The 22,876-nt window shown below is 31.9% G+C and overlaps 3 protein-coding genes across 5 annotated transcripts in view; 1 reads left to right on the top strand and 2 right to left on the bottom strand.

Annotated features, from left to right (window-relative positions):
* Nucleotides 1-217: 217 nt before the first annotated feature.
* On the bottom strand, nucleotides 218-9,150 carry LOC126809738 (uncharacterized). The gene is made up of 9 exons (XM_056098782.1): nucleotides 8,993-9,150; nucleotides 7,801-7,940; nucleotides 4,806-4,947; nucleotides 4,224-4,345; nucleotides 3,003-3,113; nucleotides 1,798-1,843; nucleotides 1,103-1,163; nucleotides 576-666; nucleotides 218-373 (listed from the first exon to the last, which is right to left on the bottom strand). Exons 1-9 carry the CDS (start codon nucleotides 9,096-9,098, stop codon nucleotides 233-235), a joined length of 960 nt encoding a protein of 319 aa, XP_055954757.1. The 5' UTR covers nucleotides 9,099-9,150; the 3' UTR covers nucleotides 218-232.
* LOC126810417 (elongator complex protein 6) lies at nucleotides 8,926-12,966 on the top strand. Of its 2 annotated transcripts, XM_050535474.2 has the most exons (3): nucleotides 8,926-9,146; nucleotides 9,379-10,270; nucleotides 10,841-12,966. In XM_050535474.2, exons 2-3 carry the CDS (start codon nucleotides 9,572-9,574, stop codon nucleotides 10,961-10,963), a joined length of 822 nt encoding a protein of 273 aa, XP_050391431.2. In that variant the 5' UTR covers nucleotides 8,926-9,146; nucleotides 9,379-9,571; the 3' UTR covers nucleotides 10,964-12,966. The 2 variants fall into 2 exon arrangements, with proteins under 2 accessions (XP_050391431.2, XP_055954758.1); XM_056098783.1 differs by lacking the exon at nucleotides 8,926-9,146 and having other exon boundaries at nucleotides 9,335-10,270.
* LOC126810408 (utrophin) overlaps nucleotides 12,206-22,876 on the bottom strand; it is a 94,851-nt gene continuing 84,180 nt past the window's right edge. For both annotated transcript variants that reach the window (XM_050535444.2, XM_050535448.2), the window contains 14 exons: nucleotides 22,278-22,352; nucleotides 21,721-21,925; nucleotides 21,272-21,357; nucleotides 20,920-21,077; nucleotides 20,310-20,476; nucleotides 19,983-20,094; nucleotides 19,249-19,385; nucleotides 18,862-18,930; nucleotides 18,261-18,305; nucleotides 17,432-17,498; nucleotides 16,880-16,971; nucleotides 15,821-16,040; nucleotides 15,273-15,381; nucleotides 12,206-14,088 (listed from right to left, as the gene is read on the bottom strand). In XM_050535444.2, the coding sequence (XP_050391401.2) occupies nucleotides 13,961-14,088; nucleotides 15,273-15,381; nucleotides 15,821-16,040; nucleotides 16,880-16,971; nucleotides 17,432-17,498; nucleotides 18,261-18,305; nucleotides 18,862-18,930; nucleotides 19,249-19,385; nucleotides 19,983-20,094; nucleotides 20,310-20,476; nucleotides 20,920-21,077; nucleotides 21,272-21,357; nucleotides 21,721-21,925; nucleotides 22,278-22,352 (1,670 nt within the window). In that variant the 3' untranslated portion in view covers nucleotides 12,206-13,960. The remainder of the gene's footprint in view (nucleotides 14,089-15,272; nucleotides 15,382-15,820; nucleotides 16,041-16,879; nucleotides 16,972-17,431; nucleotides 17,499-18,260; nucleotides 18,306-18,861; nucleotides 18,931-19,248; nucleotides 19,386-19,982; nucleotides 20,095-20,309; nucleotides 20,477-20,919; nucleotides 21,078-21,271; nucleotides 21,358-21,720; nucleotides 21,926-22,277; nucleotides 22,353-22,876) is intronic.

Below are 22,876 nucleotides of genomic sequence, written 5' to 3'. Positions count from 1 at the left end.
ATTACTCGCGGATAATCGAGTTTTCATAGTAATATCAGTATAGTCAATATTGTTAGAATTTTTTAGTTTAATTCACCTTGATGACCGATTGGGTTTATTCGTGGTTGGACTTATGTCAATCCATGTAGGACATGTCCAGCATATACGGACGAAACACAATCCGTGGTTGTGTATATTCAATCTGTTTTTTAAAGTAGATAAACCAACAAACACAAGGTTGAAAAAATAATTTTTATCCAATTACTTGATACATAAATAAATCTGCTAAATCTGAATCTTCATTGTCAACACTACCATAAAGATGAATATTAGCTAAATTAAGAAGATCTGGATCATTTAAACAGGTAACCCATGTATCTAAATCTATGTCCGTCTGTAATAACAAATAAAGTTTGATCAAATTTATGCATAATGACAACAGGACAAATTATTTTCAAAATTCTGATAAAACTGTTGCAATGTAGGGATTTCACAATTTTGAGGATCTTGTAGAGATTTTCATTAGTTAGTGCTTTTGATTTGTAATTTTGATTTCCAAAATTTGATTCTGTTGTCGATTTGGATAAATAATCTACCTGTAAATGACTGACCATATCCTCCAAAGATGGTATTGATATTATTATTGTACCTTTTCTTCTAAATGTATTTCTAACAAATCTCCACATCCTTTTATAAAAAATAACAAAAAACAGTTCAAATAATTAAAATATTCAAACAAGTTATTGATTCTTACTATTTCCCTGGTCACATTTATATCTTGCCCAATCTGATTAAATCTATATTTCATTTCGTTTTTTATACTTATATGGTCGCCACTACATGGATTCATGTAAAACAAAATTTTAAACAATAAAAAATGAAATGAAATAGAATCTGTGTATCTTTCCCAGATTTGTAGCATATTCAGGTTGCTAATTTATTTTCTAAAAATTCCAAAATCAGGTGTTTCTTTTTGCAATACTGCAAATAATTCAAACTACTGATACTCCATGATAACTACAGCCTGAACTGTTAAATATACAGAGTTGGCTGGCCTGGTTAACATGGTATTACTACCATATCAGAAATTGTAATTTTATCAGTTTATTTAATCCAATCTTACCTTTCTTGATCTGATATTGGCAGAAAAAAATCAAAAACATTGTGAAATACAATGATATCACCTACAATAAATATATTTAAATAAGCTTTTTTCTCCATTGATAATTAATTCAAAGCCATTACAATTTTATCTATAATTTCTTTTTAAATATATATTAATGTTTATCATGTTCACAGGCTTGAACATACATAATTTTAACGGAAAGATAACTCGACAAAACCTTTTCAAAATTTAATATTAGCCAATTCCATAGATTTCGATTTAAAAATCCTGTTGAGAACTCTGCTTTATATCATGTTCACAAGATTTCATGAATTGAAATGTAACTGGGGATAACTTGAAATTGACAATTAAAAGATTCTGAAATTTGATATTGTTCTTCCATAACATGATTACTATGAATCTGACAAAACCTTTGCTTTAGCACATTCACAACAAAAGTTGGACAGCTCAACAGAATGAGGGACTAACGAGCAATGGACAATATACATCCATATTAAAAAGGGTTAAAAACAAGATCATAGGTATCACAAAATCATCTTTGATAGCATCAAAAACTTACTATCTCACAGAACACCACTATACGTATAAAAATATCCCACAAATTTCCTGTTATTTGTTTATTTATGTTAGTTTCAAATCTAGCATACATTAAACTGCTATCTTATTTTCAATTTTTTAAAATAGAAGCTTACTTTCACTTGCCAACTGTCCTTGATTAAAAATATCATCTTCTATAACCTATAAAGATGAATATACCACATTAATGCATTTTAAAACATTTATATTGTTTCTAAAAAAATTGATGTCAGAGTGACCCTATTGGTTACAGCTTCAAGCAAATTAAATCTTCATTATATAGACTTTCTACATCATTATTTTTCCTTTTAATATCTCAATTTGATATCTTAACCTCAGTCGGTCATTCTCCTGCAGAAGGAATATGTTTCTTGAGTGGGCCACATGACAGCCTGTTTAAAATTATGGATACCGCTGTTATAGAATTTTTCTATTAGACTTAAGAATAACTGATGGAAATTAGACAAAATGATATATTTATATTCACTAGCAGAATTCCCGGCTTCGCCTGGGGCCCAAATTCGATGGCCTAAAATATTCACAGGGTCATCCTGGTTAATCTGATACCTCATATGGGGGGGGGGGGGGTTGTGGCGACGAAGTGTGATGGGTGAACTCACGCAGACAACTTTGATTTTATTATTCAGATTATCATCAGCTAATTAGGAGATAAACACTTCCTGTTACGTATTTAGAGGGGGTTTATTGTCCATTTAACCATGCTTGAATCATTAGAACATGAGACCGTCTATAATCTATTGAAAATATTTTGAAAAATGAATGCAAGCGCGTGACCAAATAACGACTTTTTAAAATGAGTGTAAAAATGTTTCCTAAATAGTTCTGAAGAAAATCTCCAAATATTTGTGCTACAATTAGTATTATCTACAGACCGAAGCCCAAGCTATCAGGTTAATGTACAATCTAATTAAAATACAGATCTATATTTCATTTCGTTTTTTTTATACTTTTAATGGCCTCTACAACATGTAGATCTGACCAGTTGTACTGGGAGGTCACGTCAGGGGTCATACGGGCAGCTTTTGGCCCTATGACGTCAGACATTTGATTAACTGATCAGTGTTTATGTTTCTAGTACTCACTGCAACAGACCGTTTCATTAGCTAATCCCTCTGATGAACTAAGACGCAGGTTATAAAACAACTCTTCCAGATCTTTGTGTAGTAAAGACAAGTAAAATGGAATTTTGAACTATAAAAGACTAAACGAAATAAGATCTGTGTTTTAATCAGATTTGGTTGATGTATATTTAGATATTTTCATCTGCAGAAAGATATAGATAAACAGTCCAATCTCTTACCTGTATTCTATCATTCATATTATATTTGTCTATAATTGTTCTCTGTAATTCACAAAATGAACTATCAATCTCAACACCTGTTATTTTTCTACTGTTACTGTATAGAAAGGCCTAAAAAATAATTCAGTGGCATTTGTAACTTAAGATAGGTTGCTAAAAAACAAAATATATGTCCAAGGCAGGTAAGTTGTTGGAGTAGGCCAAAATGATTGTTACAATGTGATTCTTTAGGTAAAATATAAAAAAACAATCCAGTGGAACACTGGCAAGATTCTAAATAAAAACTAAGGCCATAACTTTATAAAATTAATCATCATAAAATCTTTCTTTAATTTAGCAATTAAATAAAACATCTTTCCATGTCAGTCAAACATTTGGTTAAGAGGCTCTATTATACGAATTTAGGATGTTTCGGCCAGTGGACATTTCGGCCTAGGACATTTCATCCTATAACTTTTCGGCCACTTTACTTTTTAGAAAGAGGACATTTTGGCCAGATTTATTTGTTTTCTCCTATAGATCTTTTCTTTGCTGTGTATTTTTTTTTTCTTTGTTTGTTTTTTACTGCGACAAATATATATTTTTTTCAAAATAAGTCTGAACTCGTTGTACAATATAGTCTAATAGGTTTTATCCTTCATGATTTACAGTTTAATGAATTAATATATTTACGGTTTCCCCCATCCAGTTTCATAATCTAATAATACATATATCTTTCATGATTTTCTGTTTATTGAATTAATAATTTTTATTTTTCTTGCATTAGCTATCACTCTTGTTCACTTATACCTCCATACATACAAACTTCTCTTTTACATATTGTTTATCTATAACTCAGGTTAATTGGTTTCCCATTAATAGTGTTAATACATATATATTTATAATAATAGGATTCCCTCACCCCCTTTTTTAATCCCTATTAAGAGTTTCCGCAGTGTAGGTTTAGTTGTAAATGGCCCCCTAATCAAAGGTGTTAAGTTTTAATTGTATTTGATTGTTATTTTGTTGCATATTCTGTATATATTTGCCTACTATTCACATGTCTGCATGCATTATCACCTTGGTGGAAGCAGACGTAAAATACAACTAACTCACACACATACCCATATCATTTGCTTGATAAAGACGAGAGTATCATGTATCCATAAAATTCAACCTTGTGTTAATATGTTCAATTACTAAATGCCAATCAAAGAAGATAATATTAACAGTCTTACCTACCCCATATAACACACCACCAGTTCTGGAACCTATATCTAATATAGTTTTATTACTAAGATCAGGTAATAAATATTGAAATATATACTTGATTTGTTTGATGGAAGTTGAGTGACTTATAAAATCTGGAAATAGAACAATTAACATCAATTTATCATGTATTGATTAAAAGTACTTAACTCATTACCTCAATCAACCCAGAGATTTTTTGTAAGGCTGATTCTAAAATATAGACTTTAATTTATAATAAAAAACATATAGAATATTCTAATCAATTTTAAAGGAGAAATCTAAGATATATTTCAGAGAATGAAATTGGTTAAGACCTATTTATTGTAGTTCAAAGAAACTATCTGAAGTTCTGTGATACATTTTCATTGGAAATAATAACATTTTATTCTCAGGTTTAAATTAGTGACAATGTCTATATGCATAGTGACAACTTACTAATATACTTTAGTTTTTTGGTGCTTCAAGTGACTAATATAAATGTTAAGTCATTCTTGAGTGTTAATATGGAATTGTTGATGGCAAACGGATGAGAGACAATATAGCCACAATAAAGTTAATATTTAAACAACATACTCAAGGGCTGTACATCCTGAGATCCACATCTTGTACAAAAATTTCGATTTAGTTTGCCTTGATCCACTAAATGATCAATGCCTTTTTCATCATAGAGAAAGGCATCAACATGAACTGTAATATCTGGATCACAATCCGCATTCTGCAACAAATATAATGAACGTCATTTGAGGGATTTTGATTTTACTATACAACTATATTGAACCTACACATACGTTACTTTACATACACTTGATTAATCAGGACCTGTGATATTATGCATATATAGTTGAGCTATTTATTTTGTATTTGGTTCAGTGTTTAATGATGAAATTGACAATTGATGAATGCTCCATTGACTTCAATATTAATTTCTTGTCTCTTTTCCAACATTTTCACTGTGAAAAACGCTTACTCAAATATGTTGCTCAAAAAGCATAAAAGAGGTCAAACATAATCAATATCCTTCCACCGCAAAATCATGCATATTCACCAAAACCTGGTAGAAAATGTAAATCAAAACCCTTTTTCCATCCATCAACACAAATTGTCAAACATAAAAGGGGGAGAAAGGGAAAGGGAGAAATATGCTTTAAACAGAAGAGTCCACTTCCATTGGCACCAAATGAGGGGAATTAATGGTGGTCTGTACCCAAACAACCAAATATGGGTTATCTCCCTTATATAGCTAATGCAACTGGCGTCTGCTACTCTACATGTGTTCATAGTTCTTGTGTCATTTGCCATGGAAGCTGTGTCTTGCAAGGATGCCACATTGTAGTTGATTTTGACTGAATAATAATAATAAAGGGAGAGAAAGATTTAATTATGGTGGTAGAATTACAAGTATGAGCTAAAAAAGGACACATTGAAAGGTAGGTGCTGCTTTTTATGTCTAAATTCTGAATATGGCTTGATATGGCTGTTATGCTTGAAAATAATATCCTCAATAAAATGAAACTATGTCTTCAATTTTTGAAAGTTAACTTATGACAGCAGGTTTTCTTCAATAGGCCTACAACAAACCCCAATCTAAAAATAATACAACAAATCCCAATCCAAAAACGTTTTCAATAATGCTTTAAAGCGATAATTTCATATTTTCTAAGAAAGTCAAAACATAATTATTTCTGTCTTTTGCTCCATAGGTTGTCAACTCACTATTATACGATCATAGGTATTATTCTCCCACTTAAAAATCCTTTGACCCCGGAAATAATAACACAATTACCTCCCTTGTTTTTCCCCATGGAATAGCTATCTTCAAACGTTTGAAAATGAATTTTTTGCCAATTTCTCAACTGGCAATAGTGAATTATAGGATTAATAGGATTATTCTATAACAAGGTAGGACTGTTCATAGATACCATCTATTTTAAGGCTTTATTTTAATAAAATTTTAAAAATATAACTTAAAAATATGAAATTGCAACTTTAGGGGCATTATATAGGTAGATTCCAATGAATTTCACAATTTAGGCCTACTCGCTCTACTGTAGGGGTAGGCCTAAGCATGAAACCCTTTGGAATTTTTTTTTTAAGGAGATACCGGTAGACATATATAAAATGCCATTTTCGGTATTGAAAGAAGTATAAAAAAGTGATTTTGGATGCAGTGGTAATTTTTTTGATTTCTGTTTCAGAAATCGAATTATAAATTATTATGTTTCCAATAACATTCAGTTCTCTGTACAGCACTACAAAGCTCAATTTATGGTATTGTATCTTGAATTCATTTGTTATCATATTGATCTATATATTGGACTAAGATAGTAAGAAATATAATTTTAGCATACAGTAATAATTATTTATTTAAATTTATTAAGGAAATATTACTTTTTGGCTAATCAAATAGCTTTCATTACCAAAATTTCTTCTTTGATTAAAGAAAAATGAAGTGCTCTATAGAAAACAGACACTGATGTTTGATAATTTGGAGTTCTATTACAATAACTTTAAAATAAGAGATCAATATAGAATCCACAACATATTTCTCACAAATATTGGTTTTTAATTTAAACCATCTCTCTCTGCATTACTGAACACAGAATCCTGACGTAACCTTAAAGATACATTATGGGAGATTTTTATGATGAAAGAAGAATATATTGAAAAATTCAGTCAAATTACTTTATTCTGAACATAGTTATCATCGTTGTAATATTTGCCTAGAAATGGTAGCGAACTGTGTCTTCACCTTCGCTGATCGTTTGATTGACGGGCGTTAACTCCACCTACATATCTCGATTATCAAGTAAAGTTTTCAATGGCATACCGAAACGCTTTACAGCGGCCTCGCTAAGTACACTCTATCATTTAGCCTCGATCTAACTGACGTATTTTCATCAGGTTACCCCTTATTTGATTTAATCAATTAGTGAAATCCTATTTAAATCCGAGCTGTAGCCGAGCCATCCGTGGGTCTACAGAGTTGATTTTGGTCTTGTTGTTTAAATAAAGATCTAATTTATAATTTCTATAACATCTGAAGCCTAAATTAAGACTTGCAATAATCAGATTTAGCTCTTGCATAATGCATGTTTAATATATTGAATAACAAATTTAAATGACAGACTAACTAACAGCTAGCAATCTTTGAGCAAAATAAAAAGCAGGCCTACAGTAGACATTAACATTATACAGTCATTATTAACCATCAACAAAAAACTCAGTATAATCCTCTGTTGACAACCTATTCTATAATAACACCAATCATGTACTGATCTAGATTCCATACGTGTGTAATATCCTGTACACTGTACAGGCCATTGGATTTTATAGGGACATGGCAGAGGTCGACAACATCCGTATTTGACAGTAGGGTTTCGAAAAATATTCTAGTTTTACCGCGTGTAAATTGACGGATGGTTCCCCCGAGACATTTTATTTCGGTAAATTTGTAACTCAATTAGTCATGACAGGCATATATGGCGATTTGAAACCCAAGATTCAGAACATGTCACTTTCAAGAGGTAAGTAAATTTAAAATATTTCTGTAAAATATAGGTAAACTTACTGGCCCTACTTTAGGTACTAATATAGTTTCTGTATTAGTTGTAGCTGTAACAGGTAATATTTCTTGTATTTCATCTCTAATACTTTCTAGTATCATATCTTCATTTGTAGACTGTATAGACAAGTCATTAATTTTTTCACCTACAAAAAAAAAAAATCACCCACAGTCTAATGATAAATTATTTTTCAACTGGTCAAACCTTCAAATAGTGTTTAATTAACAAGTGTTTGACAATTTTTCAACTGGTCAAACCTTTAAATAGTGTTTAATTTACAAGTGTTTGACAATAATTAATTTATAATACACAAGCATTTTAGGTACAGTAGAATCTGTATGAGCAGCCACTCGTTTTCAGCAACATCTCCATGTAAGCGGTCACAAATAAAAGAAACCCCAATGAAAAATCAAAATATTCATAGTTACAAGTTTCCTAATTTGATGAAAATTATTTATGACGTTTTGCATTGTTCATCAATGCAAGGCGTCTCATTACAAATAGCATTCAAGAGCATAGAGAAAACATTGGCCGATTTTAAAATGTTCATTTTGTCTTAGATACTGGGGTATTGGATAAGAGGAGCCTATATTTTCCAATATATTCACAGTAAGATAACAACATTAGAGCTAAATTTCTAATCAGTTTTGTTCATAGAAATATGTGAGCAGTCAAATTTGAATGGCAGTTGCTCGGGTCTGGTTAGTCCAGAAGTACAGTTTGACATATTGTTGGGGGTCATGGTGGGTAAGACGCTGACACGCTATCCTGGAGGTCCCGTGTTTGATCCCTGCATTAGCCGAGAAAGTAAAATCATCCAGATTTTCCGGCGTGGTTCCCCTTTGTCAGTGATGCAGGACGGAGGTGGCCCCAGGCCTACACACTGCCGTGCACGTAAAAGATCCCTTGACAGTTGGAATTTGATATATAGGAGTAAAACTAGCTTTTGTGAGTGTCGCTGTCCGGGCAAAATTTCCCTCATCATAGCACAATGTATGCCGTATGCCCGTCTTCAATAGACCAATTTGGAGCAGAAGAGTAGGACGTTAAACCCCATTTCATTTCATTTCATATCCGACAAGTTTTTGTCCCACTGGTTTTGGTCCGAGTAGACGTCATTATTCGGGCGATTGGCCAACATTGAAGTATTCTTTCTGAAATCAAATAAAAGTGACATTCTATACTGAATGTACATACTGTTCTGAAGATAATCTGTCAACCACATGAGAAAGTCTGTTCTGGATTCCTTTGACATATTATTTAAAATATGCTCGAAAGTTTTCTTAGCTTGATTGAAGTTCATTTTCACAGCTTTATGGTTTCAGAAGGGTTGTCGTAGTAATTTCTACCGGTAAATAAAACGAAACGCAAATTTTAAACCGGGGTCAAAATAGACACCTAGTCTTCTCGTAAATTGCCGTTAAACGTTGAGAAGAGGGGTAATATAGTTATTAAACTATAATTTCAAGTACTCAGTATATATCGTGGTATTCACGAATATCATTTTATTTCGTTTTGTGTTTATTCCGCCGAGTAGTTGTAAAGTTTAAATGACTATCATAAATATGTTTTTGTTTTTGTAGGCGAACGCAATATATTTCACGTGTAGAAGACTTAGCTCTATAAAAGACAAGAGAAATACATGTCGACAGTTCTTTGAGTAAAACCAACAGAAAATAATGTATTGATTTGAGGACGAAGGGGGAATTGTAACATTATTATTGTCTTATCCGTTGAACTAAAGACTTAATTATTTGGCCTACTAGACTGGGGAAAATGAATTCGATAAAACGAAGCCAACTGGAAGATATTTTACTTCAAGATTGTCAGTTAAGAGACAATAATCTTGTTCTTATCTCAGAATCAGACTGGCATGTGGATGGCACTTTTGTTATCCATTCACTTTTAAGTTTATATCAAAAGGAGAATTATAACATTTGTTTTCTCGCAATAAGTCAGTCAGTTGGTCATTATTTGTCAGTGTCCAAAAAGATTGCAACGGATCTCAAACCTTCTATTGATTCAAATAAACTGATAATGGTGGATGGATTAAAACTTCTAGGTTTAAGTGTTGTTAAAGATTGTGTGGATATAAATATCCAAAGTATTCAAGATATTGAAACGAACTTTGAAGATGTCTTTAGGAAAAATTCTTTGCAGAAGTTATTGGATTTATTGAACTCTAATGTTGATAAACTTTACAGTCAGTCAAATGGAAGCCCAACTGTTTTAATGATAGATAATATATCTTTCCTCTTAACTTTAGGAATTTCTTACAAAGACATTGTTATATTTTGTCATTCACTCTCACGACATCTAAAGGAAACCAGCCGTGGTACATTAGTCATGTTATCAAGTGTATATGGAGAAGATGACAAGTCTGAGGCCTTGACCAATTATTTCAAACATATCTCATCAACATGCCTTGAGATTAATAGTTTATCTAGTGGTTATTGTAAAGATGTACATGGCGAGGTAACTTAAAATTATTTTTACAACTTTTTCATTTGCAACTGTGCAGCTTTGAATGTCAAATATTATTTTAGTAAACAAATCTCAACCATGACTGTCTTTTAAATTATTCATGTACACCTTTATTAAACAGGCAAAAGCTAAATCTGCCTATTGCAGGGTTTTCTTTAGGCCTTTAATGTTACATAAACTATTAATTAGACATTTCTTAACATGAACAGACCACAATCAACTCTCGATACCCTCGGATGTCTCCGATATTAAGCAGATAAGAACGGGTCAGACATATTTTGATTTAATTTAAAAATGGAGAAGCGAGCTGGGCTGAGCTTCAAACACACAGTACGGTGGATACAACCAGTGCACACATATCTTGTCAAACATTCAAAGGCTAATATCTTCAGAGTAATTTGAATGAAATTTTCAATATATCCATTTTGCATTATCCATATTTGAACTGTTACAGCAAGAATGGCCAGCTCTTGATCTAAATGTTATATAATGTATCTTTAAGTGATGAAAGAATTATGGACTCTTTAAAATTGTACTTATTTCTATTGTTTTATCTTTCAGTTGAAAATAACAAGGAAGAGAAAACTTGAAAGACAAAAGAAAATAGAGAAAACTTTACAGTTTAAAATTAGTGATAAGAGTATTAAGTTGTGGGCATTAGGACTTTCGTCTGCTGTGTTATGAGAACTGAATTTACTCTTGTGGAAGAATTATAATAAATAATTATGAAAATTGAAATGTAGGGTTACTTCAGTATGCAATAAAATGAAAGTACAAAGTAAGGTACAAAATTTATCAGATTAATCAAGATAAGTATTTAAACATACATTATGCAAGAGCTAAATCTGTCTATTGCAGGTCTTTCTTTAGGCCTGAAATGTTATCTAAATTATTAATTAGACATTAATTAACCTATCCAGGCCATAATCAACTCTAGATGGCAGCGCGATCTTTAGTGGATTGTAACCCGATTTACTGCATAACTTTCTTTCTCAATTAAACGATTAAATGGATAGTCGAGACTATGATGTTTATCGTACTGACTTTAGTAATGATGACCAAGGCTTGTGGGAATTTCAATCGCTTAGTTCTTGGTTCATCGTGGATCAATTTGAATGAAATTTTCACCAAATTGCCTTTACATTATCTAGTTTTTAACTATTATAGTGAGAACTGCCAACTCGTTACTGAATCTCCCAAAATGTATCTTTAAGTATTGAATAGATCTTCTTCTTAGTGTTTAACGTCTGCTTCCACTGAAGATGATATCGCAGATCTCCAAGCCACATACACTCACACCAGGGATCGAAACCACAACTGCAAGCAAAAGGTGACCGGTCTGACAAGGACAACTGTCTAGTCGTTCAGATGGGACAGTAAAACCAACGTCCTGTGTACACATTGGTGCACGTGTAAAAGATCCCTTGGCAGTTGGAATTTGATATAAGAGTAGGCCATAGCGCCGCTGTCTGGGCAAAATTTTCATCATAGCAAAGTGTATGGCTTATGCCCGTCTGCATTAGCTCAGTCAGAGTAGGACGTTAAACCCCATTTCATTTCATTTTATTTCATTATACATCCAATTAACAATATTTAGTACATAACATATAATCCAACTGTGGTGTGTGTTGGGGGATTTTTTTTTTATGTAAGTTAGAAAGTATTTAATGAAAACATAAGTTACCAGGCCAAATTTTCCCCATAGCACACTGTATGGCATATGCCAGTCTCTATTAGCCCTTCATTTCCCCAAAATATGGATCATCATCTTTCGAAGAAATACTCCAGCTAATTAGTTACCAAAACAGAATCCATGCAATCACACTTGATGAAACATTAGACAAATGCTCTAAATCAAAATAAATCTAATACCATCTTATCTTTCTCTACTAGTATAACATTAAAATAATAAAAAACACATAATGATAATGGTTTTATATAATGGTTTATTATAAGTTATGAATCATTTCATACATATTTATATATACATGGTTATTATTATCTATAATATATAATATACATGTACTACATTTTGAATATTCTAAAATTCAATAAAATTGTTCTGGTTCTTCATGATGTGAATATAATCTTGGCTCAAAATTTGTAATTGTTTCTTTTTTGGGGGGAGTAGAAATTTGCTGTTATCAGAACAGACATTCTGGTGAATTTAAGCAAATGACTAGCATATTATTATTGCATGTTCAATATATAAATACAGCCATACAAATTATGGAGCTGAGAATGGCAATTTTCTATTGCTTGCTTATATCAGTGAAATTTCCGCCACAAAATTAATTGATTTTGAAATACATAGAGAATGACCATACATTTAGCACCAAAAATTTCGTAAATTACTGCTGAAACATTCATTATAATATTATTATGGGATAAATCGATCGAAATGTTCATTTACATTACGGCAAACTTGTTATTAAACAACGTCGTTGTTAAGCAAAGATAAATTATGAAGACAGACACATGCACATTTGACATTTTTGTTTTACATTTTGACATTCCTTTGTTATATGGACTGATAAGCTAGACAATTGTTTAAAAATTCGACATTAATCTTTAAACTTAATAGTCCATAATTTAAAACAATTCAACTGGTTAAAATACTGGTCAATCCTTGGCAAATAAAATCCGTGTAATACCCAATCACAATCCCAGACTCTTTAATGCAGACATTTATAAAAAAAACAAAACAAAAAGGCCCATAAAAACAATTTTGCTCTACATCAATATAACAACTTTTATATATATTATGTTCAAGTAAAAATGCTATAATAACTATTCCCCTCCCTTACCCCTGACAATATTAATACAAATTTAATGAGAATATGCAATAATATATTGTGTTTATGAAGATACACAAGTCATTAGTGATTAAAATATAAAATACATATCTTTTGATTGTTGATAACTGTTGATTCTCCTTAGGTGTACGTATATGCAGATTATGTTGACAAATAAAGACTCCATGCAATGATCTATGGCACCTTGAATACATGGAATGCATTACTGATTGGCACCAGTATTAGAAACATCGTCAAGAATCATTTCCTTGATGCCTCAGTACATCATGCTGCCTATCTGTATCTAGCCTTACTCTTAAATGATCTTAAAAGAGCTCATTATTTCCATTTTTCCTGATAAATTCCATTATTCTTCTGCTCATATAACAAAGTCTTTTTGTAGTTAACAACAAAGGGTCTCATTATTAAAACTTTCATCGGTCAAAATTAAAACATTTCTCGCTATTTTATCCTCGACATCACCCACTGTTATTAAGCACTTTTTTGATGATATGAAACATTTTATGTGGATCTATGTAATTAATTGTATACATTCTTATTCACAAATACAAATTCCATAAAGGTTTAAAGAAATAAATATACAATACTGTGAGATTTAACAAAGCAAAATCATTCATTTCTGTCAAATTCACAAACATAGCACCCACGGTTATCATTAATGAGAAAATTAACATCTTTTGTCATTCCCAATAGATATTTAAATTTTTCACAAATACATTTCATGACTTCAAATTCAATGGTTGGCTAAATCCTTTAAAATAAACACTAACTTGGTCAATCAGTTAGGTCTTTTTAAACCGATAATTAGCTCTAAAATGTCTCTTAAAATCTGCATGTCAAGGGTGAATTATACAAAGAACATTTTTTACGCTGCAGTTTCTTTTTCTAGTGTGGTTTTGTTTCCGTCTTCATCTGTCATTACGGTTACTAGGGTCCCCACAGCTCGACCAACTTGACCAGCCATATGAAATAAATCACCTACATTACTGCTCCCTAAAACAGAACAAAATAATATAAATGTATTATACATTCAATATATTTTTGCCCTTAATTTGGGATATTTTGAAGTAAGAAGAATCCAGTTGGCACAATGGTTGTGCAATGGTTAGCTAGTTTCTGAACAATGTGTACCATAAACAAAAACATAGTCAATTGTAGATTGCAATGGTGCTCTGTCAAGTTTTAAAGTTAAGTAAAACTTGAGATATCACGAATTGCCAGTGACAAGCACAGGTAAAAGTCACGAATAATGTGCATTATGTTATTCCAAGACATTAGCATTATATATGTGACGAGGTTGGGTAGCCAAATGGTTAACGCGAGAGCAATGCATCATAAGGTCTGTTATTGAGTCAAGTGGAGTGGTTTTGATTCTCCGCTTGTACGTGACAAGGAGTAGGGTCGCCTGTCCAACCTTGTGGGCTTTCTCTGGCTCCTCCCACTACTAAAGACCCCTACGCACAATAAAATTGAACCATATGTTAGTCCCGAAATGACCTCTTTCTCATAGATGTGACAGTGAGTTTAAAGATAAACCAATTGTGACTAATCCTTTCATTATTGCATGAAACATACAGAGAAATAGGGCTTATTGTCTGTTAAACAGACCACCCACCAAACCACAATGTAGTAATTATAATCTAATTAAAATAAAATCTGTGTGCCTACCTGACTGATGACCATGTCAAGTTTTAAAGTTAAGTAAAACTTGAGTTATCACGAATTGCCAGTGACAAGCACAGGTGAAAGTCACGAATAATGTGCATTATGTTATTCCAAGACATTAGCATTATATATGTGACGAGGTTGGGTAGCCAAATGGTTAACGCGGGAGCAATGCATCATAAGGTCTGTTATTGAGTCAAGTGGAGTGGTTTTGATTCTCCGCTTGTACGTGACAAGGATTAGGGTCGCCTGTCCAACCTTGTGGGTTTTCTCTGGCTCCTCCCACTGCTAAAGACCCCTACGCACAATAAAATTGAACCATATGTTAGTCCCGAAATGACCTCTTTCTCATAGATGTGACAGTGAGTTTAAAGATAAACCAATTGTGACTAATCCTTTCATTATTGTATGAAACATACAGAGAAATAGGGCTTATTGTCTGTTAAACAGACCACCCACCAAACCGCAATGTAGTAATTATAATCTAATTAAAATAAAATCTGTGTGCCTACCTGACTGATGACCATTTACCGGTAATGTTGATTCTAACTGAGGTGAAGAAAAGCTCTTTGAAGAATGAACTGATGAGGACATTAATGGTGAATTTCTGTCTTCATTTGGCTGTAATACAAAATTAAATTGTTTTTAGCAATATTCTGGTTCATTTGAACTTATATCTAATGTATCATGCTTAATACACAGGAAATTATGATTATAGTCTCTTTGGGTCACATTGCGTTTTGGGGGAAATACCAATCCTATTTCATTTCATTTTTTATAATTCAAATTTTGTTTTACTTGTCTTTACTACACTAGGTTCTGGAAGAGTGTTATATAACCCGTCTAGTCATTCAGATGGGACAAAAAACCGAATTCCTGTGTACACACTGGTGGAATTCAATATAAGAGTAGGCCGTAGTGCCGCTGTCCGAGCAAAATTCCCCTTATAGCACACTGTATGGCGTAAGCCCATCTTCATTAGCCCAGTTCGGCGCAGAACAGTAGGACGTTAAACCCCATTTCATTTCATTTTACTTTATATTACAGCCTTAATATTTACCTCATTTAAAAGTTGTCTTAAGCGCTGTAACTGTGCTGCTAATTGTCGATTATGATCTTCCAATATACCCATCCGTGATTCTAATCTACCTTTATGTTGTCGTAATAACCGGGCTTCTGCCAACATTTCATCATCTCCACCTACTAAATCATTCTCGGATGTGGAGAAAGCACTATCACTTGATGCATGACGTAAACGTGCATATTCTTCTTGTAACGTCCTGTAAGAAATTTTATATTATGTTTGAATGAAGCTGGTCAAGCAAAGTGACAAATAGTTCACAAGCACTAATGTATACATGTATACAGTTGGCAGCCAAATTCAACATAAAGAGTAGGCCATGGCGCTGCAAAATTTCCCCCATGGCACTCTGTATGGCATATGCCCATCTTCATTTGCCCAGTCGGAGCAGAACAGTAGTACGTTAAACTCAATTTCATTTAGAACATAGCCATATTATGCCAGTCAAGACTGCTTGTGTCAAAAATTGACCAAAATGTCTTGGGACCCATTGGTCAGTTTGGATATTTTTCAAAACCCCATTTTCAAACATGGCTACGCTCGACCTCTGTCACTTAACTATAAAATTCTAAGGCCTGTACAGAATAATGTTTATGTATAAAAGTCATATTAGCTAATGAAAGGTGTTATGAAAGTTTATGTATATACAGCTGTCAATAGAGGATTATATTGAGTGTTTTGTTGATAATTAATGATGGTAGTAGAACAATACAAATGAAAAGAACACACAGCTGGTTTTGTTTATCATTATCATGATATTAACTAAGTCTTATAATATGGATTTAATAATAAGCAAAATGAAAACATTGTTAAACAAAAAACAAAATAATGTTGAGGGAAAGTAGAAATATTTCAAGTATCCCTTCAATTAAGATTGTATTTTAGTTTTAACAGCTGCATTTGAAAATCTTGTGATCTATGAACCTCCAGGTCAAGGCAATTAACGGTGCAAGCTGACTGCAGGGGCGAATGCTGGACAGAGCGAGAAATGCATTGGAGAATGGTAGCCTACTGTGCATGTAAAAGATATGTACTTACTTATTTTCCTCCTCTAAATCTCGTATCATATCCTCTAACTCTAACTTTTGATCAACATCAACAGCTAGCATTATTTGCATTGGACTCTTCAACTGAAAAATATTTGTTTAAAAATCAAGATTGCGAAATACATTCAAATTATTGTTTTGCAGCAGGAACATCCATTGAAGCTTTGTTTAAATTTTGTATTAATTTAACTCCAATGTCTATAATTATCAATATTATTGAAACAGATTTTCAAGGACGTATAATGATCATAAATTATAGATTTTAGCTTAAATTTTGTTATCATGCACAATCCTATTTTCTAACGACATCTTTCGACAGTTTAACATAATAATTCAAAAAAAAATTTGTAATACATGTAATGGTTGTTCATGAAATGATGGTGTTTATAAATGATTATAACACACAAAGGCTAGACCATTCATTGAATGTAGCCAGTTAGTGCAGAAGTAGGATGTTTTAAACCCCCAATTTCATTCATTCATTCTGAATGTAGCCAAAGGAATTATACATTTTAAATGGTTTTTAAAATCATAGTTAACATACCGCTTGAGATGAATAGTCTCCTGTTAAACTTTGGCAGTACTGTGCTATTAGATTATGCTCTTCAAGTCTGAAATTAAATTGCAAGTCTTTAATCTGTTTATTTCATAGAACAAATTCAACAAAAGGTTCTGTGATAATAGTAGTAAAACTTTCACATTTTCCTAAAAAAAATTTGACGCCACTGATCTTCATTTGCATTTTTCAGACAATATCCAATTGTTCACTGCCTAATTGATGTCAAAAAGTACTTAGACTTATATTGAAAATTTAATAAGAAAACAGAATTAAATTATCAACTGTAGATTCAATTGGATTGTAAAGAAGCCCATGAAAAGATTTCAGCTACAATTATAGTAGGAGGTGCTGGCTGGTTTTAACCATATCCTGTACATTGTCTGCTATGGTTGCCAAATTTTCACAAATTGAATTCATCATATCTTTGAAAATACTAAACAGAATTTAACCATTTCTGGCATTTGGGGACAGATTTTCTTTTTAGTAACCCCCCTTAGTTTGTAATTGATTAAAAAAATCTGCAAATGTCAATCAGAGACTTTAATGAATTAGAAAATATTTCTAAGGATGCATGTTATATATGTGGAATACTGGAATTTTAAACATTAAAGACACTGATTCTGTCACCTTAGATTCAGGTTTTCAATTAAATATTTAATTACAATAAAGATCATATATCTTCATAAATACACAAATACTGCTGTTACCTAGATTTCACACTCTATAAGTACAATTATTTTCAAATAACTGAAATGCTCATAACATTCTGTTACATTTAGATACATACATTTACTATGAACTTTGTAATACTTACAAATCTGGACTTGAATTAGATCGACCTTGTTCTACTTCAGCTAATCTGTAAAATATTGAATAGCAATCATCATGGGTGTATTTTTAGGACATTCAAATCATTCATGAAAACTTTTTGCCAACTCTTAGACATTACGGAAACATTCAACAGTTAAAGACAGGGGTGTCAAATGTGGGCCAGGTCTGGCCGTCAAGGGTTTAAATGTGGCCCGTGGAACAAATTTCAACAAACTGACGTGTCGATAATTCTTAGAAACTAGTGGTGTAAATCATTTATTATTGTTTTCTGGTTTCAGTACATATCTAAGTTGAATGTAATACAAGAGAACGTTGTGTTCAATATTATATCTTGGCAATTTGGAAACCAGGCTAAAAAAATTACCTGTGCCAAGGAAGTTTGACTTTGTTTTTAGAATTCAGTAAAGTTCAGTATATCTCCGGCCCCCTTGATGTAAACTTTTAGTTCATTTGGCCCCTGAATGAAAATGAGTTTGACACCCGTGGTTTAAGATTTAGTGAATAAGAAATACAAAGGTATCTACAGTGCCAGGATTAAAGAAACATATTTTAGTGTTTCTAACATTAGTAAGAAGTATTGTTACCTGCTCGCGTATATTTCAAGTCTAGAATGCATGTCCTGTGATATACTGTGCATGGGAGAAGGACATGGACTGAAATAAACAGAATACTATCACAGAAAACTACATTACCTATTAAACAATAAGGTCATCTAATGCCTAATGCAAACATGAAATATAAGTCTTAAGGAAGTGACGAATGTGGTCTTGATCATTTTTTCATAACATGGAGGCAGTGCTAGTCTTTGAATAGACAAGAGTTTAGACGTGCAATTGAATTAAGTTACAAAAGAACAATAAGGGTTAGTTAAGTGCTCATGAATAATCAATTATGTTGATGAATTCTAATTTCAAAACACTATAACCATGAGATGACGTATTAATGAATATTGGTGTTTTATGTTGACAAACCTTTCTAATTCATCGCCTTCATTAACTGTTTGCACCGGTAGATATCCTATACGCTGATGTGTTTTAAAATGTTTTCTGCTTTTAAATTTGTTTCGAAAAACTTTTGAAAAATCTCTCATATCTTCTCCAGAAGTTGTCTGAAAAATAGAATTACTGCCAGTTATGCTAAAGGACATCTTTCTATTTTTACTTGTGATGGTTTTAAACAGTTGTCAAAGCTATAGTTGTTATCCAATATAATTTGTAGTCACAAAGTTTCAACTGTTATTTGAGTATTTGAAACATATGGCTGTGGCCAATTATGTATGAATGCTTGTGAAGATATTAAATATTAGTTAGATTGCATGTTAACTACCGTGAAACAAGAAATTACTGTATTAAAAGCGACCTATCACAAGTCACATTTATTTCAGTACCCATTTCTTTTCTGTAATTACTCTACAAATCTTGTCATCAAACTTAATACCCCTCTTAACAATAAAATACAAATGACAGCCCAATCATGAACCTGATAACATTATGTAATTGTCTGATAAATGGTTAAACTTGAACAAGCCACTTAGCTTCTATTTTATAAAAGATAAGTTCATTGCAGGCCACATTAATTGCATTATGCATGTATATTGATGCCTTGCAAGTGGCATTCCTTTAAAGATGCATTAATTTTGTCACCTGCAGGACAGTTTTGTCTGAAAATGAAACAATTCTGTTTAGTCACCAAATGTTATACTTACAGCTGTACAATATTCTTGCATGGGATGCGAAAGTTTGTGTGATTTGCTTTTTCTACCAGACAAGAAACAATTTTGACACATATCATAATTAAAACATTTTAAACATCTATATCTGTAAAATAAAATAAAAATATTTAAATAAATATCTAAGTGATCTTCATTGAATCTACAAGTAGATGTGGATATGTTCCATGAGTGACGGAACATTCTCAGAAAATTTTACCAGTTTTCTTGTAACTAGAAAATTGCACTTCAGTTATGAAGAAAAGAATTCTACTATAGTTGAACTCATTGTATCGAAAATAATTTTATTTAATTATGATGTACCTGAATCCAACAACTGGAAAATCTTTGCAAATATTACATTTGGCTTGATGTTTGGCTGTTTCTGCTGCAGCTACACGATGTAATACTGGTAACCATACTATAGACTGAGGTTCTAATCTTAACCAGTTTAAGAAATGGCTTGCTTGTATTTCTGTAGGATCATCAGCCTGTGAAAATAAATAAAATGAGTTTTAACATCCTTCTGTTCTGCTCTGACTGGGCTAATTAGACAGGGCCTGTGATACTAATTTGTGCATTCATTTAAAGATTAAATCATAAAATGGTGCATGCATATGACTTCCTTCTTCTTTTAACAATAATATGATTAACATTTTAGTTTTGAAAGTTCTGTGGAACCTGTATTTCAACATATCATTAACATGCCAAAGATCACAATGGCATGTTACTGCGATGGTTACTGCAGATAATTTTTTGAGTTGATGATGTATTTTAGGATACATATCTGTAATGGGGCGGCAGTGCATCAAATTCATTTCATAATTTGTGGCACAATCACAACCAGTAAGGATTATAGCTACATAACCTAACATCTCTTTCAATATTTTTTCAGAGATTGTAATATATGTCAATAACAATAATATATATTTACATTTTTAAAACAACTTCTAACACTTGGTTCTATATTACTGCCACCAAAAGCTGCCACTTCACCTAACTGTTTGGGTATTTGTATCATATAATGCAATAATAAACCCAGTTTTCTTTGATCAGCAAAGCCATTTGTATCTGCTATCAGTAGAAATAAATCTAAAAAAAAAAGACATCTTAGGTGTGATCTTTTATTTCTGTAATCATGGTTCCAATATCTTTTTCAAAATTGTAATTTCAAGGAAAATGTAATCCTAAATTGTTTGTAATTAGGCCTAAAATTTTAATTCCAGAAACTTTATAAAGTAAATTAATTAATCTTGTTTAAGTTCTAAATTTATAAAAATCCTTACATCTGTATTTATCTTCCAACTGTCCATTACATAATACAATTATACCAACTTTAAAAGATAACACTCTTATATGACCACTTCTAGACCTGTAACAAAGTCAGGAAAAATACTGACTACATTGTCGCTTAATAATATAGTTTATATTTTTTTTATTTATTGATATTATTACATCATATTTTGAAAAGTTATGAATAAAGACATCATGGTTTACCTAAGCCCCATAGAGTTATGAAATGAAATGAAATGAAATAGGGTTTAACATCCTACTGTTTTGCTTCGTCTGGGCTAATGAAAACGAGCATAGAGTTATGAACATGCTACATTATCATTTAGCACCTTTGTTAATATAATAATATAGTTTAATTTTTTTTATTTATTGATATTATTACATCATATTTTGAAATTTAAATTAAACGAATAAAGACATCATGGTAATCATATTAACTTACGAATCAAAGATATTTAGTAGCCAATTTAAGACGAGATCGACACTGAGTGGTACATTAACTAAGTTAGGATGTTGTTCGGCTACAACTTCAAACATACTGGTAACACAGTTGATTATCTCAACTACATCCATTAATCTATCATTCTGTCCTCGTAAATTATGCTGTTCAAACGTGTCAATAGCAACAGCCATATTCACTAAATCCACTAAAAATTAAAAAATAAAATAAGGACTCAAAAGTTGTCATGAATTTTAAATTGTAGATAAATTTGATCAGATACAAATTATTTATGGCTTACAGTACAAATGTACAATGGAAATTATTACCTTAGTAAACATTCAAGAAAAAGTAAGCATATCCGGACAACTAAATAAACTGATAGTTAGCCATGCAAACATCCCAAATAAATGAAATGTGGTAAAAGATGTTCTAGATAAATCATGTAACACCATGCAGGACAAGTTCATCCTTGGGGACCAATCAGAAATACTGGAGACATTGTCCTATACACTGTGTTAATAAATCAAGGAACTCGCAGTTGAGCTATAAAGACTTACAACATATCTTTTTCTGTAACATTCTTAATTTCATGGCTGTTCTATAGGCAGCAAACCGTACATCATTCAAATCGTCTACAAATACATGAAATGGAATATTTAATGAAATGTAATGAAAAGCAAATCAAATCAAATCAATATTTAAACACAATGATCGGCAAAAATATTATGTCCCCTGCCTTAATCTCAAAATAAAGGGATGACACTCATTACTTCCTTGCACATTTATCTTTCTATAATGTCTTGAGCAATCAAATTACTTATCATTTGCTTAACCTGATCAGAAAATGCTCATTCTTGACCTCAGTCAAGGTACTGATGTAATGAAACTTTACACTAAGTTTCATATGTCTCAATCAATTAGAACCATTAAAGTTACTGTGTTCCAAAGTCTCAAACAATCAAAATGCTTATCAATGTGGTTAACCGGAGCAAAAACCGCTCATTATAGAACTTAGTCAAGGAACTGATGTAATGAAACTTTAGACCAAGTATTGCCACTTGTAATCAATCTGAACATACCAAGTTTGAACTTTCTACCTCAATTAGAAGTAGGGTTATTGTGTTGTAAAATTGTGATGGATTTTAATATTCCCCAT

The sequence above is a fragment of the Patella vulgata genome, chromosome 2 (assembly GCF_932274485.2).
Source record: "Patella vulgata chromosome 2, xgPatVulg1.2, whole genome shotgun sequence".
Lineage (NCBI taxonomy): Eukaryota > Metazoa > Mollusca > Gastropoda > Patellidae > Patella > Patella vulgata.
This window is presented reverse-complemented; position numbering and strand designations above follow the sequence as displayed.

Bases quoted from the DNA above. Each gene is read 5' to 3' on its own strand.
- LOC126810417 (XM_050535474.2), top strand. From the start codon at position 9,572: ATGAATTCGATAAAACGAAGCCAACTGGAAGATATTTTACTTCAAGAT. The intron at 10,271-10,840 runs GTAACTTAAAAT...TTTATCTTTCAG, and splicing joins GTAAAGATGTACATGGCGAG to TTGAAAATAACAAGGAAGAG.
- LOC126809738 (XM_056098782.1), bottom strand. From the start codon at position 9,098: ATGAACTTCAATCAAGCTAAGAAAACTTTCGAGCATATTTTAAATAAT. The intron at 4,346-4,805 runs GTATGTTGTTTA...TTCTATTTCCAG, and splicing joins TCAGGATGTACAGCCCTTGA to ATTTTATAAGTCACTCAACT. The intron at 1,844-3,002 runs GTAAGAGATTGG...TCATCTTTATAG, and splicing joins ATATGAATGATAGAATACAG to GTTATAGAAGATGATATTTT.